This window comes from Hakea prostrata, chromosome 7 (assembly GCF_041222555.1).
Source record: "Hakea prostrata isolate BN-2017 chromosome 7, UWA_Hpros_2, whole genome shotgun sequence".
NCBI classification, from domain to species: Eukaryota; Viridiplantae; Streptophyta; class Magnoliopsida; order Proteales; family Proteaceae; genus Hakea; species Hakea prostrata.
In genome coordinates, this window is record NC_142606.1 from 19,117,052 (window position 1) to 19,135,042 (window position 17,991).

At 34.2% G+C, this 17,991-nt stretch overlaps 2 protein-coding genes across 2 annotated transcripts; one reads left to right on the forward strand and one right to left on the reverse strand.

Moving 5' to 3' along the window:
* The first annotated feature begins 170 nt into the window (after window positions 1-170).
* On the forward strand, window positions 171-4,192 carry LOC149010330 (uncharacterized). The gene is made up of 3 exons (XM_089162422.1): window positions 171-286; window positions 1,048-1,174; window positions 3,968-4,192. Exons 1-3 carry the CDS (start codon window positions 171-173, stop codon window positions 4,190-4,192), a joined length of 468 nt encoding a protein of 155 aa, XP_089018548.1.
* A 35-nt stretch (window positions 4,193-4,227) lies between these two features.
* Window positions 4,228-5,984, reverse strand: LOC149010331 (chaperone protein dnaJ 20, chloroplastic-like). The gene is made up of 2 exons (XM_089162071.1): window positions 5,189-5,984; window positions 4,228-4,749 (listed from the first exon to the last, which is right to left on the reverse strand). The coding sequence occupies exons 1-2, from the start codon at window positions 5,657-5,659 to the stop codon at window positions 4,600-4,602; spliced, it is 621 nt and encodes a 206-aa protein (XP_089018197.1). The 5' UTR covers window positions 5,660-5,984; the 3' UTR covers window positions 4,228-4,599.
* Window positions 5,985-17,991: the final 12,007 nt, after the last annotated feature.

A 17,991-nucleotide genomic window follows, 5' to 3' on the forward strand; every position in this document is an offset into this window, starting at 1 on the left:
GGATCCACGGAAAAATCTGAACTGATTTGAGTAGATTTTTTTTTTATTTTTAGTAAAGGAATAGATTTTTTTGGGTTCTTATGAAATAGGTAAGATGGCATTTTTTAGGACAAGGACAGGCAAAGGGGGCCGCCCCCCCCGGCGGAGATCGCGGCCCGGACCGCCAGAACATGTTAAAACACCAAGCGCCACACAAGAATCCGGATGATGGGGGCAACTCGGGAGGGGGGCGGCCTTCCTACTTGAGCTCTTTACAATCGTTCAAGTACCATGTCATTCCTCCCAGGTAAGATGGCATTTAGTGATACATTCGTAATGAGTTTAATGTCGGCACTTCTTTAGTGAAAAAGATCACGAGTTTGTTACTTATGGTATATGTAATAGTTCTCACCCCTAATATAAAACTATTAATTTTTTTCAAAAAAATTAAAAATTTTAATGCAATTTTCAAAAAAAAAATGTATTAGAGATTTTTTAGGTATTTGTGCTATTAGTTATCTCTGTACTTAACGTTTTCATTGATTTCAGGGGGAAAAGAATTAGACATATTGCGAAGGAAATTTGAATTCTCTCATTGTATGATAAGTCTCTGAATTCAAATTTAAATTTAAATTCACCATAACTAGCTCTATGCTCGATTCATCTTATCTCCAACCAATTAAGAAGAGTTTGAATTATAATTAAAGTATCAACAATTTGTAGAATTGGACTATAAACAAGTTGTAATTCAAATTCAAATATTATATAATTCAAACTCTTCTTGGTCAAGCATAGAGTTAGTTACGATGGAATTGAATTTAAATTTGAATTCAGAAACTTATCCTTTACAACACCTCAAAACTAGGGTAAAGCTCTGCTTGTATTAATTAAAGTCTCCCCTAAGAATATAATCAAAGTTAAACATATTAATAGTATATCATATGCTATTTAGCTCTGCTATGTTTGAAGAATAAGATAACCCTATTCTAAATGATAGACAATAAGACATAACTCTAGAATTACTTCTTCTTCTTTTTCTTTTTTTTTTTTTTTTTTTTTTTTTTCAAGTGATAAGCCAGCTTGGTCGGCTTCAGAAGGTTTCAGTATCAAAACCTTGCGGATGCAAAAAATTCCTGCTAGAAAACTCACCGCACCACAGCCAGGTGTGCGACCCAAGTTGAATAATTACGGGGAAGTAATCATATAATCGTTAAAATTAACATGAATGAAGTGCCATACCTTTGCCGAACCTTAACATTTTGTGCAAGCTTCCAAATATCTGCAATAAGAGAACAAAAACTAGTTAACATGGTGCAAGCCCGGGCTCTGAAGCCCCTAAATTTGGACTGCAATGGGCCCACAAAATGCAACAATTCCAAATACCAAGAAGTAATGGCAAATTTGTTAGTAATTGGAAGTTTTGGGCTCTTCTGTGCAAGGCAAAAGATTATGAGACTCAACAGTAATTAATCTTAGAAATGAAGGGTTTGACAAAGACCGGGCGAGACCTGCGCGCGTGCCAAGGGCGGCTGGTGTGTAAGTGTAATGGGCTTGGCTTTGCTAGCGCCTCCTTTTCTTGTGGGGCCATACATGTTTTTCTGTTTGTTGGAACTTTCAGGACCGGTAGAAATCATCCATACGGATTCGACGGATAATTGCATCGGATCGGATAATATCCGGATAAATTTATCCGGATAGAATAAAGATTTAACATTTTCTTTAAGAATAGATGATAATCGGATTCGACGCATCGAATCAAAAATATAAATTTATAATAACAAATGAAAAACAATCATCAATCAAAACGGATATTTTATCGGACGGTTACGAACCAAAAACGCCATGCCTCTCTAAATTTGCGGATTCGGTTTGGATATTGGTGTATCCGGCCGAATCCGGCCGTTCGGCCTATTTATCTGTTTGTTGGAACTTTCAGGACCGGTAGATCAATCTCTACACAAGAGAGAGAAAGTGAGGAGAGAAGATAAAAACACAAAACAGTTAGATTTTGAGTTGACGACTTCTTCACTAAAAGGTATTGATTTTACTATTAAAATAAAATAATATTTGATGTATAGTGAAGACGCAAATTCAAAGAATTGAAATCTTCAAGAGTCGTTAGACTACGACCTTCCATTATGAGGGTTTCTATTAGAGTTTGGGCCTCCTTGGTCACCACATTCCCAACACGAGAAAGATTTTAGCAAGAGCTGGAAATGGGTTTGGCTTAGGAATTTGGTGACAAAGGGGGCCAAACTTTAGTGGAAATGTTTAGGTCTACTCTTGTGTTGGATGCAAAATTACTTACCCCTTTATTGTGTCATATGTCACATTTGGGTTCATCTTAGAGGTGTGTCCTAAAAATTTAAAATAAATTGATCATATTTTCAGAATTTTTTATAAAATAAAAAATATTTAAAAATAGAATAAAAGGTTTCTTTGGAGTTAAAAAGTGAAATTTAGAGCTTGTTTGGTTACATGAATTTAGTTCCCTTGGGTTATTCCACGTGAATTTGCAAATTTCATCAATTTTATACTTATGGTGAAAACCCAACAATGGCTTAATTGATGAAATTTAAAGTCAGAGTCTCAAAGAGAGGTCTCCACCTTGTATGGAATATAAAATTGTCCCCTCTCTCCTCTTATGGTGACCCACCACATTATGTTTTCTTTTGGTCGGGTATCTATTCTTTTCTTTTTCTTTTATATGAAGCTAAATGCAGATGCCTCATTTATTGTTGAAAATGGAAATACATGGTTGAGCTTCATTCTTAGAGATTGTGATGGCACACCCGTGTTTGTTGTATCAAAACCTGAAGCAGCCTCTCTTCGGCATTAATGGCAGAAGCCCTAGCTATGCGATCAGGCCTTCTATATGCTTTGCATTAATGGCAGAAGCCCTAGCTATGCGATCAGGCCTTCTATATGCTTTGGCCGAAGGCGTGCACTATGGAATTAGATGCTTTGGACCTAGTTCTATCCATTCATCAAAGAAGACACTCTGTGGCACGACATTCATCAAGAGAACAAAGCACTTGAATCCAAGGATCGGATATAGGCCATGATCGTTCTATCCATTCATCAAAGAAGACACTCTGTGGCACGACATTCATCAAGAGAACAAAGCACTTGAATCCAAGACATTCATCAAGAGAACAAAGCACTTGAATCCAAGGATCGGATATAGGCCATGATCGCTCTATCCATTCATCAAAGAAGACACTCTGTGGCACGACATTCATCAAGAGAACAAAGCACTTGAATCCAAGACATTCATCAAGAGAACAAAGCACTTGAATCCAATCCAATCGGATATAGACCATTCAACTGACTGTGCCCTCCTAGCTAATTGGTCACCAACATGGGATATAGGCCATGATCGTTCTATCCATTCATCAAAGAAGACACTCTGTGGCACGACATTCATCAAGAGAACAAAGCACTTGAATCCAAGACATTCATCAAGAGAACAAAGCACTTGAATCCAATCCAATCGGATATAGACCATTCAACTGACTATGCCCTCCTAGCTAATTGGTCAGCAACATGGGTACACCTCCTAAAAACATGAAAAACTTACAATCCAAAAAACAACAAAAAAATTACCAAAACCCTCTAAAGACAAAAGCAAGGATGTAAGGGCTTGTTCCTGAGTTCCAGATCAGATTTCGAGTTCAGACCATGAGAAATCCACTCCTTTTCACCCCCAAGGGAATGGCCAAGGAGCCACTGGGATCCCGGGAAGAGGAAGGCATTCAAGTCAAGAGGTTATTAGGATCCTAGCCTAGCTCAACCCAAGCAAAGACTCTCGTGTATCAAAGACTCATCCGGAAGGCCGCAGGATCGGGGAGCTCTCTCTCATCATAAAGAAGTGCAAATGAAGACACTACCGGCTGCCAATGGGATAGCACCGGAGCTACTGCCATCCTCTTTCCTTCTCTATTCTTCAATTTCCTCTTTTTCCTTGAAGAAAAAAGACGGTGGTTAGAAAAGGAAAGCTGGCTCCAACCGGAAGGACCCTCTTTTGGGCAGCCTACTAGACCAAGAAAGGCGATTCGCCAATTATTATTCCTTTACTCTTAATCAAGGTCTTTCCCGAGGAAGAGGGAAGCAAGCAAAGCTAGCCCCGGATCGGAGGGGAAATAGTGTTGTAACCGAAGTAGACTACCAAAAAAATTACCAAAACCCTCTAAAGACAAAAGCAAGGATGTAGGGTTGGCCTGTACTGAGAAACCTAATCTTCAAGCAACAACAATAATTTTGTTTCTTAGGGTATTTATAATTGGGGGATGGGGAACTAACTGAAACTTTAATCGAAACACCAAAATAGATAACTAACTTTCCAGAAAGTCTAAAAACAGTCACAAATGGCAGATCTTGAGAATAATTTCATAATCTCGATCAAATTACATCAGTTTCACCCCTTGTAAACTTGTGAGGATTCATAATCAGAGGCTAAACTATACATATAAATTAAAAGAAGAAAAGACATCTGTACAATCTGTAGTAGAGGGTTGGGAAATAAAAATAATAAAAAAGAAGAAGAAGGCCATGCTCTGTGGTCTTAATTAATTTTCCTCTGAGAAGTGAGAACATATGAATATACATCAAAACAATAGCCTATAAATTGGCTGATGATTTCTCCCTGTTCCTGCGCATTTGAGCTCCCCATGACATGTTCTGTTTTGAATCATAATTCATGCTCCTCCTCTTCAACTCTGCTAGTTGGGCTTCCCATTGGCGTCTCCAGAAAATTGTTTCACCCAATCCCTGATTATCATTAAAAAAAAAAGGTGAATTCCTAACCAAGATCAACAAAGAGGGAAAAAAAATTCATCACACTAATGAAATAGATATAAAATAAATTTCAAAATCCCTTTTTTTCTTTTCTTCTATTTGGGTCTTTTCTGTGGAATTCAAAGTCTATCTTCAGTCATTAAATTGCTAAAGCACTAAGCTCTATAAAAAAGCAACAACAAAAGAGAGAGATTCAAAAGAACAAGTAACTTCAGAAGAGACATTTAAATAGGAAATTTAGATTTAAACTCTGACTATAATGAAACCCATATCCGAAATCAGAAGTTCTCCATTAAAAGAAAACTCTTCGTGAACCCAGATCAGTTTTGCCAAAACAAAGCAAAAATCCCCTTCAAATCAAATTTTTGAATTCGGAAAAATTTGAAGAAGAGATAAAAACCAGAAACAATACCTCATATAATTTGCAACCTTTGAGAGATGAGAAAGCTAAATCCAATCCACCTGACAAATTCTGATCATACAAAGCTCTCCTGTATGGGTCAGACAATGTCTCATACGCCTCGTGTACAAGAATGAACTTCTGGGTGTGTTCCTCAACCCTTTCAGATGGCGACACATCCGGATGATACTTTTTAGCCAGCTTCTTATAAGCTTTTTTGATATCTGAAGAAGAACCATTCTCCGAAATACCTAACAACTCATAAAAATTAAGCTGAAAACTAGAAGCGAACCCATCATTAATGGCAGCCTTGGTTCTAAATGACCCAGATCGGTTTTTTATGGAGAAACTAAGTTTGGGTTTCTGGGTATTGAAGAAAACACAACCAAATCTTTCTACATTCGATGTTCTACAAAAAGGATTGGGTGTTGTGTAGCGATGATGAAAGCCAAGTTCACTTCCTGAGATCAATCCAGAGCTCATTTTCGATTTCGTTTGTTCTCAATGGAATAGATGAGAAGATGAAGGTGAAACTTAGACGAAAGTGAAGAAGACAATAAGAAAAAAAAAAGCAAATCTGCAAATCCTCAACACGACTCTGATTCCCTGTTGACAAGTTCCAATAACAAGAAAGGGTTCTGGTATTTATAGGAATATCAGAAGAAACGCTGAACGAGTAAAAGGTTTTAGGAACCTTCGGAGATGGAAGAGTCCAAATTTCCCTCGAACTTGAACAGCTTTTTATCAGATCACGTCAGATTATATCACTATAACTGAATCCAGATACACGTTTTGGAGTGAGACTTCAATGCCCCTCAAGAACAAGTCTTTTGGATCCACGGAAAAATCTGAACTGATTTGAATAGATTTATTTTTTATTTTTGGTAAAGGAATAGATTTTTATTTTTAATGTCGGCACTTCTTTAGTGAAAAAGATCACGAGTTCGTTAGTTATGGTATATGTAATAGTCCTAACCCCTAATATAAAACTACTAATTTAAAAATAATAATAATAATAAATCTTAGTGCAATTTTGAATAAAAATCGTATTAGATATTTTTTGGGTATAGGTGATGTTAATATTAGTTATCTCTGTACTTAATGTTTTCATTGATTTCAATGGGAATAAAATTAGACATATTGTGAAGGAAATTTTAATTTTCTCATGTAGAGGATAAGTCTCTGAATTCAAAGTTAGTTTTATTCTCGATTGAAAAGAGTTTAAGTTACAGTTAAAGTATCAACGAGTTGTAGAATTTGAATGTAAACAAGTTGTAATTCAAATTCAAATATTATATAATTCAAACTCTTCTTGATCGGTTGGAGATAAGAGCAATCGAGCATAGAGTTAGTTACGGTGGATTTGAATTCAAAAACTTATTCTTTACACCTCAGAACTAGGGCAAAGCTCTGCTTGTATTAATTAAAGTCTCCCCTGAGAATATAATCGAGGTTATAAATTCTGCTCTGTTTGAAGAATAAGATAACCAAAATCAGGGGTGGAACCTGGATTCAATAGTGGGGGACCGAATAATAAAAGTTCAGATTGGAGAAGCACGCCTACATATATTTGACAAAAATAGATAAATTATTAGTAATGGTATTTTTTTTTTCCAACAATATATACGTAAATTAAAGCATCAGTTAAAAGAAAATACACGTGACTTTAACCCAAAAAAGATTACAAAAAAATAAAAAAAAAAATTAAGTAAGAGATGTAAAAAAATGGTAGTTAGTTATCTTACAATTATAGACATTTTATTTACAATATAAAATCAAATAATAAAAATTGCAAAAGAAATACAAAAACAAAGAATATAAAATCAAATAAAGAATAACATAAAAAATATGTAAAAGAGAAAAAATATATAATTTGAAAAAGAAAAAGAGAACCTAATTGTGCATAAGATTTTTTCCTAAGTTTTCCTTAATCCGCACTTATAGAATAAATAAAAAGAAATAAACTGAAGAGAATAAATAGGAAGAAAAGAGCAGAATGAGAGAGTAAATAGAGATTGAGGAGTTAACTTCCATTAGAAATGACATTTTGAATATTTAATAATATATTTTTTCAAAAATTTTCCTTGACCCACGTTTATTGAAGGATAATATATAGGGAGAAAAGATGTGAGAGAGAAGAGATGGGAGAATTAATTGGAATTGAAGGAGAATATATAGGGAGAAAAGATGTGAGAGAGAAGAGAGGGGAGAATTAATTGGAATTGAGGAGTTAGTTTCTATTAGAAATGGCATTTTGAATATTTAATAATAATTTTTTTTCAAAAATTTTCCTTAACCCACGTTTATAGAAGAATAAATAGGAAGAAAAGAAAAGAGAGAGAAGAGAGGGGAGAATAAATACGGATTGAGGATTTATTTTTTAAATAGGGATGACATTTATACCTATTATTTTACCTTTAAAAAATTTGTTTTCAAATTTTGGGAAGGGGCCAAATAGTGATATTTCAGATGTGAGAAGAGAAAAAAACTGAAAAAATGAAGGAAATTAATATAAAAAATGAAAAACCTAAGCAAATAATAAAAAATTTTAAAAATCCGGGAGGCCATGGCCCCAGCCCCTTAGTGGGTCCGCCCCTACCAAAATGATAGACAATAAAGATGCATGACTCTAGAATAACATTTCCTTCAAAGTGACTTCATTATAAATTTTTATTTATTTATTTTTTGGTAAAAAATTTACATATTCTAAACAAAACTCTGTTTACCAAGTCAATAATGGAATGTTGGAGGAGAGAAACTGGAAAGAGGGTTCTTTTGGCATTAGTTTCTAATCTCTATTTCTATTATTAACTATATTATTTTAATTAAAAATAATAAGAAGAGTGATTCAATCTCTTGATCTCATCAACCATGCTAAAATCATATTTGTCAACCAAAATTATTCAATCCATACATCCTATTTTTTTTAAAATTCTTTCCAAGGTCTCTTTCCTTGAAAATTTGCTTAATGTACGTTAAGTCATGCTGAAACAGTTAACTAATGCAAAAAGTCTTACAAAATAATAATTATAATAGAATAAATAAATAGTGAATCATCAACTCCAAAGAATCTAGAATGTATCACAATTAAGGAAACAGTGAAAAAATGTTATTTTTTCATTTACTTATTACTATTATTTGATGCCGTAGCTTTAGGATGTAATGGTGGTTTTTCCTTTTAATAAAGATTCCCATTTACCAAGAAAAAAGAGGGTTGCAAGTGGGTAAAGAAACACTGGAGATCATCTTCACCAAGCCTATTCTTGCACCATTACATGAATGTGTGATCTACACGGCTCTGCCTGACAGAGGCAAAACCTATGAGTGAGTTGTATTACCTCATGTGATTGTGAAAATAGGGTGGAAGACAGACTACATGGAGAGGATTTGGACACGTAAAAAATGGTTGGATAGCTAATAATGTTTTAACATTCACACAAAGTTTAACAAAATTCAATTGTCTGGCTGAAGGAGCCTGTTCCTTCAATAGTGTCAATCAAATTCAAAAACATGAAACATGCGTGAGAAGGAAACAATCTTCATTCCAATTTTTAGTTGTGTGTCTCTATGTCTTATTTCTTTTTCTTTTTTTATAGGAAAAAAAAAATTGCATTTTTGTTATGGTTGATAACAATTATAGATACTGTGAATTGTTCTATTACAGTTATCCTGTAAGGTGGCTGCCATACTGGTATACCCTTCAAAAAACATCTGGAGCACTGGGTTTGTGAAAAGTTTATATTCCGACATTTTTGTCAATGTTACCAACTCTATCAGAATTGGTAGTCCTTGAAGAGTCCATGTTTGTCTTGAAGGCCATGGTAGTAGGTCTGCTATGTCCGGATTGTTTGTCTAAATTTTCTCTATTTTAAATCCATCTCTTATTTCATTGACGAGGCCAAAATATATGAAAACTTCTTGTGGAATTTTCCAACGTGTTTAAATTAAACCCAATCATAAATTTTATAAGGAATTACATATTCAAAAAACCCTCTTTACCAAGTCAATAATGAAATGAAGGAGAAGGGATCAAATCGAATGATCTCATCATCGCATGCATGTAATCATATATCTCAACACAAACACCAAATTATTCAACCCATAAACCATTAAAAAACACCATTTGCTTTTAGAAATTGTTGCCAACATCTCTTTATTGGAAATAATGTCCATTAATTCATAATTAAAATGGAATGAATAAATAGAGAATCATCAATTTTAAAGAATCTCGAATGTATCAAAATTAAAGAAATAATGAGATTATTTTACATTTTTTCATGTAAAAAGAAAAATGATTCAAAAGAAAATTATTTTCATTAAAATTAATGGGTGACAGTTTTCATGTTGCAACATCTGTTGAAATTTCTATCAAAGCTAATACGATTTTTTTTGGAAGGTGGGCGAAAGAAACGATGAGGATTATATAATCAATAATGTCTCAACATTTATGCACGGTTCATGTATATATCTAGAACTCATTATGCAAAGTAGGTAAGCTATATACGAATGTCACACATTTATACACGTCGATCAAATTCCAACAGAAAGTGTACGTAAAGGTTAACCTAAAATCATTCATTATATGGACAAAAAGAATCAATTTTCTTTTGAATATTGCGTCAAAGAATTCTCAACCCATTAGGTGTACTTTATTAGGTGTAAAGGAACATTACTTTAAACCTAAAAAAGTGTAATATATATACTTCAAATAATATTTAAGTTAGATATGTTCAAAACTTATGATAAGCTTAAGCCAAAGTACACCTAAATTATTTTTAAGTTTTAATTTTAGTTCTTATTGGTATGATTTAATTAGTTAGCTATCATCTACTTGACATTATTTATTTATTTCTATCATGAAAAGGTTTGTGACTTGAGAGTCTCTGTGATTTAAATATGTAAATGGGTATCATTATTTTAACTTCGATTTCAATAATTATAGATAAGGAAGATGACCAATTTGATGGGCAAAAGTCATTCATTTAGTTCCAAATTAATTTGGCTTCAAGGGAAGCCAACCTGTTTGTCTCCTTTTTTTTTTTGACTTCTTAAAAAATTTTAGTCATCATTTAATTTGATTGATCTAAAATAATACAAAAGTTTGAGTCACTAGTTGAACAAAGTTGAATAATTACAATATTAATATAATAAATAAATTAGCTGTGCGAATTGGAAGGAAAAAAATAAAGAGGTTCAAGTATGAGATTTAAAGTTTGAATACCTTTAGAGGTAGAGTTTCTGCTTTATGTATTATATGTAAAAGCTATCCATTAAGAATGCAGTCAAAATGTATGTAAATAGATTTAGAAGAACCGCAGTTTCAACAAAAATAAATTTTAAAACTTTTATAATTTTATTATTTCTATATAAGAAGTTATCATCAATGTATTAGAAGTACATTCATTCACTTTCAAAAAATGATGGTTTTAGCCAACGCAGAGCTGTTCTAGTGGTGAAACCAACACATTTTAGTGAAGAATCGTAGATTCGACTCTTGCTAAGGATGAACATTTTTTCAATCATTGAGCAACCTTGGCATAACAAGCCGACCTCGTTAAGGAATGTGGGTGGGTGTGGGGTGATCACGTAGTAGGTTCAATTGTTGAATTCTTATGCTCTAAATAATTAATTATTTTGAACATAGTTTATTGGTTTCTGGCTTCAAAGCTTCAATTCTACATTTCTTTCCAGCATTTTTTTTTTGGGTAGAATTTCTTTCTACCATTGACTTTTAGGAAGTTTAGTTTTTTTTTTTTTTTTTTTTTTTTTTTTAACATTTATGGTGTTTGAACTCTCAATTGGTTTGAACTTAATAGGACAATAGGTTGTGTGTACACCAAAATTTCTGGTAGGATACCAAACTTGAGCGAAATTGCTTGAATTATGTGCATGCATTTAATGCGCATAATGCTTGATTGAGATTTCGATCCAACGAATTTAATGCACGCGATTGAGGTGTGCAATAGCGTGTCGTATTTTTGGTCCATGATGGTCATTCAATTTATGTATGCAACAATCATGAAGTTCAAAGTTATCTAAAAAGTACTTTTGAAAAAAAAATTCACAATAATTTGATTTCTCTATTCAAACCTGTCCCCTTTTCCAACTACTTTCTTCCTTTTAAGTCTATGTGTTTATTGGGCAAAGGCTCACGGTGGACTTTGAGATGATAACCTTGCAATTGTCCAACTAATTGGATTTTTCAATGCACATTTTTAGTGGCTCTTAAATAGAAAATACTTGGGGGAAAAAGCTACATTTAGTTGCAAAATGGATTTAAAGTTGTGTCTATATGGACCGTCAATCACAATAATTTGATTTCTCTATTCAAATCTGTTCCCCCTTTCCAAGTACTATCTTCTACTATAGTGGTCATATGGTAGTTTATTGGGGCAAAGAAGACTCACAGGATGGGACATGAGCATGATAACCTTCAGAGAGAGGGTAATTGGTCACTGGGAGGCTTGGTACCTGGATAGCTAGAAAGATATCAACAATAAGATTGGCGGCCAGAAGAATCACCAATGCAGAGGATGTGAATTTATGGATGCCCAACCAACCTCCACTCTCGAGATTGGAATGAAGGATACCCAAAAAAAAAAATTGTCCAACTAATTGGAATTTTGTACATTTTTATTGACTCTTAAATAGAAAATGGAGGCGCCAAGAGAGCGAGAACGACGTGAGACGCTTAGGTCCAACTTAGAGATAGATAGAGCTGAAGCTCAAGTGATTGGATTTAAAGTTGGGTTTACATTATATGGATGCTTTCTCGGGGGGGCCCGGGGGGGGGGCTAAAAAATCTCAATCAAGCGTCATGCACATTATTCATGTTCATTTTTACGCTTTTTTTAATGGTACTTACATGAATCATATATGTTAATGTTGTTTTTTTTGAAAAAATAAAAATAGTTTTATTATTTCTTTAATTGTGATGTATTGGGGATTCTTTAAAATTGATGATTCACTATTTATTCATTCCATTCTAATTATGAATTAATGGACATTATTTGCAGTAAAGAGATATTGGCAAAATTTTCTAAAAACAAATGGTGTTTTTTAATGGTTTATGGGTTGAATAATTTGTAGGACTCGAGACCAATTTAGTGTTTGTGTTGAGAAATATGATTACATGCATGCGATGATGAGATCATGCGATTTGATTCCTTCTCCTTCATTTCATCATTGACTTCCTAAGAGGGTTTTATTTATTTATTTTTAATTTTGTATTTATGAATATATAGTTTCTTATAAAATAAATAAATAAATAAAATTTTATGATTGAGTTTAATTAAAACTGTAAATTTACAATTAATTATTGTATACGTAAAATTGTAAATTTTGAAATAAGAATATTAAAGCTTGTGGTGAAATCATTGTGAAGGAAAAATAAATGATATAAATAAAAGGGAGATTGGTATGTTAGAATTCTAGAAGTCCAAAAGCTGATCAAACACCTGTTACTAAATTCAAGAAGAACTCTACAATTGGTATTCATAAAACTCTAGTCAAACCCAAAGAAGAATTTGATATTGATTGGTACAAAACCTTAGTCAATATTTTATATAATTTAAATGCTTATGTGTGCAGGGATATCTGATGAACTAAATGGAGATAGTTGGTGCATAGGACTGCTATGGAATGGAAAGATTGAAGCCATACAAAAATGATATGCTCCATCAGGACAATTATTGAAGCATCTACTAGAAACCACCTGGGCAAAGATAAAAAGAGCACACGAAAAGAACATCCAGCTAAAACACCTATGCTGTGATTGTTTATTAGGAGATTTCCTCACTACAGGAAAACAAAAAACTCAACTTTCCCCAACTATATTCCCTATTTTGGCAATGATGATACCTATCACATCTAAATTAGAAGTATGTAGCAACCCTAAGCCCTAAACCCTAAACCCTAAACTCTAAAAGAAAAAAACACCTACCTTCATCTAAACTAAAACACTGTAACTCAAGATTTCTAGAACCACAACTACAAGAGTCCTATAACACTAAGGAAGAAGGATTATATTCTTATATAAAGCCTTGTACTAACTTCTTTATAAATTTTATGTGAAATAATACTCTCTCTCTCCTCACGTCTCTCGCTATCTCTCCTTCTTCAGCGTTTCTCTCTTTCTCTATTCAACTATCATTTTCAACAAACACAACCTTCAATTGCCACAGCGGGCTCCATATCTCTAATAGTTTTCCAACAAACCTGCTTCTGGATTATACGTACTATCAACGGTTTGTTTTGAATGTTAAAGATTTCCTTCTTTTTGGCAACCACTTTTTTTTTTTTGTTTTCGAAGAAACGTGACAGAACAAAATATCAATAACCTTCTTACCAAGTCAATAATGGAACGAACGAGAAAAGATTCAAACTCATGATCTCATCATTGCATGCATGAAATCATATTTGTCAATGCAAACATCAAATTAATCTCGAGTCGTGCAAATTATTCAACCCATGATTTTTTTAAAATAAAAAATTTTGTTTTAAAAATTGTTTCCAACATCTGTTTATTGGAAATTGACTTAATGCGCACTAAGTCATAATGAAATAGTTTTTTTTTGACAAAAGGAACATCATCACACAAACCCAACAGAAAACAAAACAAAACAAAACAAAACAAAAAACTAATTTGGCCCGGCCAACCAACAGATTATTAATATTTAGAGGTGGTTTTTGTAGGATTTTAATTTCATCACAGAATATTCTTGAACTCCAATCCGTTGCTTGGTTTCCTTTTCGGATATATCATTTGATATGAATCTTTGATGGATGTCATTTTTTAATTTAGTATTTAATGATACGATTTAGTTAGCTATTATCTACTTGACCTTATTTATTTATTAATATCATGAAATGGTTTGCTAATCTCCTTAAAAAGTTTCAATAATTATAGATAAATAAGATGTCGAATTTTATAGGTTAAAGTCATGCATTTAGTTCTACCTCCAACTTTTTCTTGTTTTTCTTGGTGGGATCTTCCAACTTTATTTGGTGAACCCAACCTGTTTGTCTCCTTTTATCAGACTTCCAATCTTGACTTTTCAAAAAAAATTTGGTCATCTTTTGACCATTTGGAAGAGTTAATTTGACTGGTCTTGATAGTAAATAATATAAAATTTGAGCCATTAGTTGGACTAATTTGAATAACTCTCATATTAACTTTCAATGAATCTAAATTTTTTTTCCGACAGAGAAAATCCATCACATGAGAGATATATATATATATTTTTTGGTAAACAGTACTTCATTCAGATAACTAAAGAAAGTACAGACATAATTGCATGAACACACATGAGAGATGTTTCTAGAGACCTTGTAAAAGACTTAAAGAGACTTCTACCAAAAATTAAGTTCATGCATGAAGTCACATTTTAAGGGACTTATACCAGATTTTTGAGGCTTTTCAACTGTGATAAATACCCAATTTAATAGGAAAAGATAGATATCAAATTAGCGTCATGTCACACTTTTAATGTATCATAGTCTTTAAACATGTCTAACTTGAGAGTCATAGTTACAATTATTTGATTTGCCCCTTAATACGGAAAATGTTATTGATGGTACACAAAAAAAATGAAGCATTATGATTGTCAAATGGAGCTGGTACCCATCAAGCCATCTCCGATTCATTCCAATGAATGCCATTAGAGTGTTAACTGAGAGTAGCATTCTATCACATCGATATAACCTTTGATGCAAAGTTTAAAGTATTGATGTCGAATATCGTACATTTAATGAATGAATTCCCAACTTGAAAGAAAAAAAGAAAAGAAAGAGTGAGTCAAGATTATTAACAAAGATGTTTAGTTCTGAATTTTTGAGAACTTGGGGAAATGAGAAAAGGGAAAATTGAATTTCCTAGATTCTTTTCACGGAGCAGTTTTTATTGTTGGAAACCTGTGCGAATAAAATAATGGATGGGAGCCTAAATAATGAGAGTTCGAATCACTTCTCAAGAGGAATAATGTGTTTTTCTAACGCTTCTTAACCACATAATAGGGGTGATACTTATTTCGGAATACTGATAAAATTGATTAGAAATAGAACCCACATAGATCCCGTATCATGTTGTGTGGTTGAAAAGCATCAGTAGAACACATTGTTCTCCTCCAAACGAACAAGTAATTCAAACTCGGAGAATCCACGGAGCTAGTAATGAGAGATGAACTGAATAAATAAACCCTATGGTTCACCAGTCTTTTGTCATGCTTTTTTCATGTAGACAAAAACTTTCCATGTGGCAAGTTTAGATAATTCTTTTTTTTTTTTTTTTTTGTCCAACGTGTAGAATTGCCACATCACTTGCCCACAAGGTGACAATTTTACTTTAGTTGTTTCTTCGAGCACATGTTCACTCTGAATTCTGAATTCTGGGCTAGTTTCTCAAAGCCCACCCAACAAAATCGGGGGAAAGCCCATGGATGAGAAGTCACACAAGCCTGGAAGAAGACCTGGCCACCTCTTCAGCCCACTGGGCCCATATTTTATTCTATGATGCTGTCCTTCCTCCAGGGGACGTAATCGTCTGCAGCCAACATTTGAGCGGCCATCCAGCGGCCGCTCTGGATGGACGCCACGTGTCAGCGGCTGAAATCTCAGCCGCTGGCACTTTACACTAATATAACTCTAAGGATTGAACCACACTGGACCGGTTTAATAATGGACTGAAATGGTTAAACCAAATCGATCCATTATTTCTTCATAATTTTAAAATATAAAATAACATATATTAAATCTAAATCTATTCGTTTAGTCACCGTCGTCTTCTCCGACGGCACAGAGATACTTCTCATACTTGGGTATCTGACAGACCCAGTACTAAAAATGGATGTGAAAATAAGGCATCAAACGGTCAAGTATCTTGATCTTTCTGTGTTTGAGACAGGTAAATCAATTAAGCAAGTTATGTCTTACCACTCTCTTCAGGCGAGAATGTGAATGCGGAGGTAAGTCAAATGATTCGTTAGGAAAGAGAAATTCAAGGCTGTTCATACATAAGGCTTATAAACCATCTGGGCATAAAGCCAATATAGAATTTGCTACATCTTTTTCCAAAGTGATATCTGAGGGACTGTTATGGGAGAAGGAAGATCAGATTTGTGGACTATCTGAGCTTATCAAGTTGGGTTTTATGCTGGAATTTGAAGAAGAAGCTATCAAGTTCTCGATGAATACAAAAATGCAACTTCTAATTGAGGATGAGGAGTTCTTGGCTTCAGTATCCACATCGGACTAGCCCGTCCAACTTTATGCTGATTTCCAGGACATCTGAATTCTTGATTCCAATTGATTAGCCCTGAAATTTGATTGGCATCTTCTGATAGGCATACTCAATAGAGATACATCCCCATCTTGAGCCATGTATTTCAGAAGGGGTAGGGCTTTGACATTTGAGTTCATAAAGCAGGAACTAGCAAGGAAAAATAGAAGCTCCATATAAACATCCTCCGAAACACCCAATCGTTGCTGGGGAAGACGACCGGAGAAGATGCTCCATATTATTAACTTTTTTATTTTAAAAAATTAAAGAAATAATGAACCGGTTAAACCAAACCGGTCCACATTCAGCCATAGTTTGAAAAATCACAAATAAAATGCCAGCGGCTAAGATTTCAGCCTCTGACACGTGGCGGCCATCCAGAGCGGCTGCTAGATGGCCGCTCAGATGTTGGCCGCAGACGATTACATCCCCTTCCTCCAGATAGCAACGACAGAGTTCGGATCAGCTCCACATCCAGAGAGAACAATGTGCCCCATTGACACTTTTGAACCACACAGTAAGCGGGTGGAGCACCACTGAGAATTTTACCTTTGCTTTTTTCCTTCAATATTTATAGGTGAACTCCACCAATATGTATGGTTCAAAAGCCTCAGGAGAGCACATTGCTTTCCATAATGCCTGACGGGAAGGTGATCCAGACTCGCAACAACAAGGGAGGTCTTGGTGTCCTGTATACTTCCGGAGGCGGATGGGAACCCAATTGTGCTTTTCGGAATCAGTATTTTCTTTGAGATCTTGGTGAGCGAAGCTCTGGCAATTCAGCTCTGCAATGTTGGAAAGGAGGAAGGGTGGACTTTGAAGAGTCACCATTTACCCTTAACAATGAAGGACTGCTAATCGTATGCTTGGGACTCCTGCAGCCTTTCACCATTTTTCTGTTCCTTCATGCTTGGGACAGCAGAGCAAGTAGATTTTTGTAACTTTACTTCTCTATGGATTTGAATGAGATTGAAAACTCCCAAACGTGAAAGACACTCACTTTGCACAGTAGGACTAACTAGTCATATTCTACTCCATGGTTTTATATTGTGCTTTCTCTCTTCCCGTCCGGTTGAACAAAACTTTTTTATTTTATTATGTAGGGTTGTAATTAACATGTGGTAAAGCATAACATAATGGCATCATAGACTTAAAAGGCCAAAAATACAGGTTATATCAGAAGATTCAGATACTTATAGCTATATGTACCTAGAAAAGATCAGCAGTTATCAGTGTAAATTTTAGAGCAAATTACATATAAACTCCTTGAATTTGTAAATAATTATATCTACTATTTCTGGTTAAGGATTGAAATTAAATGATAATGCCATTATTGCAGGCTTGCAACATATTAGCAAATTTTGTCGGTTCGCACTGATTTTTTGTCAAATTTTCAAGTGATGTTTTGGTCATTTGACACTGGTACTGATAACCCACCACCGTCAAAGAAGAAGGAGGTTTTGGGCTTCTCTTGGGTTCGCTATAATTTAAATCAACTCTATGATAACCCACGACCAAGGAAAAAGGAGGAAGAGAAGAG

Bases quoted from the DNA above. Each gene is read 5' to 3' on its own strand.
- LOC149010330 (XM_089162422.1), top strand. From the start codon at position 171: ATGTTAAAACACCAAGCGCCACACAAGAATCCGGATGATGGGGGCAAC. The intron at 287-1,047 runs GTAAGATGGCAT...TTTTTTTTCAAG, and splicing joins TACCATGTCATTCCTCCCAG to TGATAAGCCAGCTTGGTCGG. The intron at 1,175-3,967 runs GTAATCATATAA...GACGGTGGTTAG, and splicing joins AGTTGAATAATTACGGGGAA to AAAAGGAAAGCTGGCTCCAA.
- LOC149010331 (XM_089162071.1), bottom strand. From the start codon at position 5,659: ATGAGCTCTGGATTGATCTCAGGAAGTGAACTTGGCTTTCATCATCGC. The intron at 4,750-5,188 runs GTATTGTTTCTG...AATGATAATCAG, and splicing joins AAGGTTGCAAATTATATGAG to GGATTGGGTGAAACAATTTT.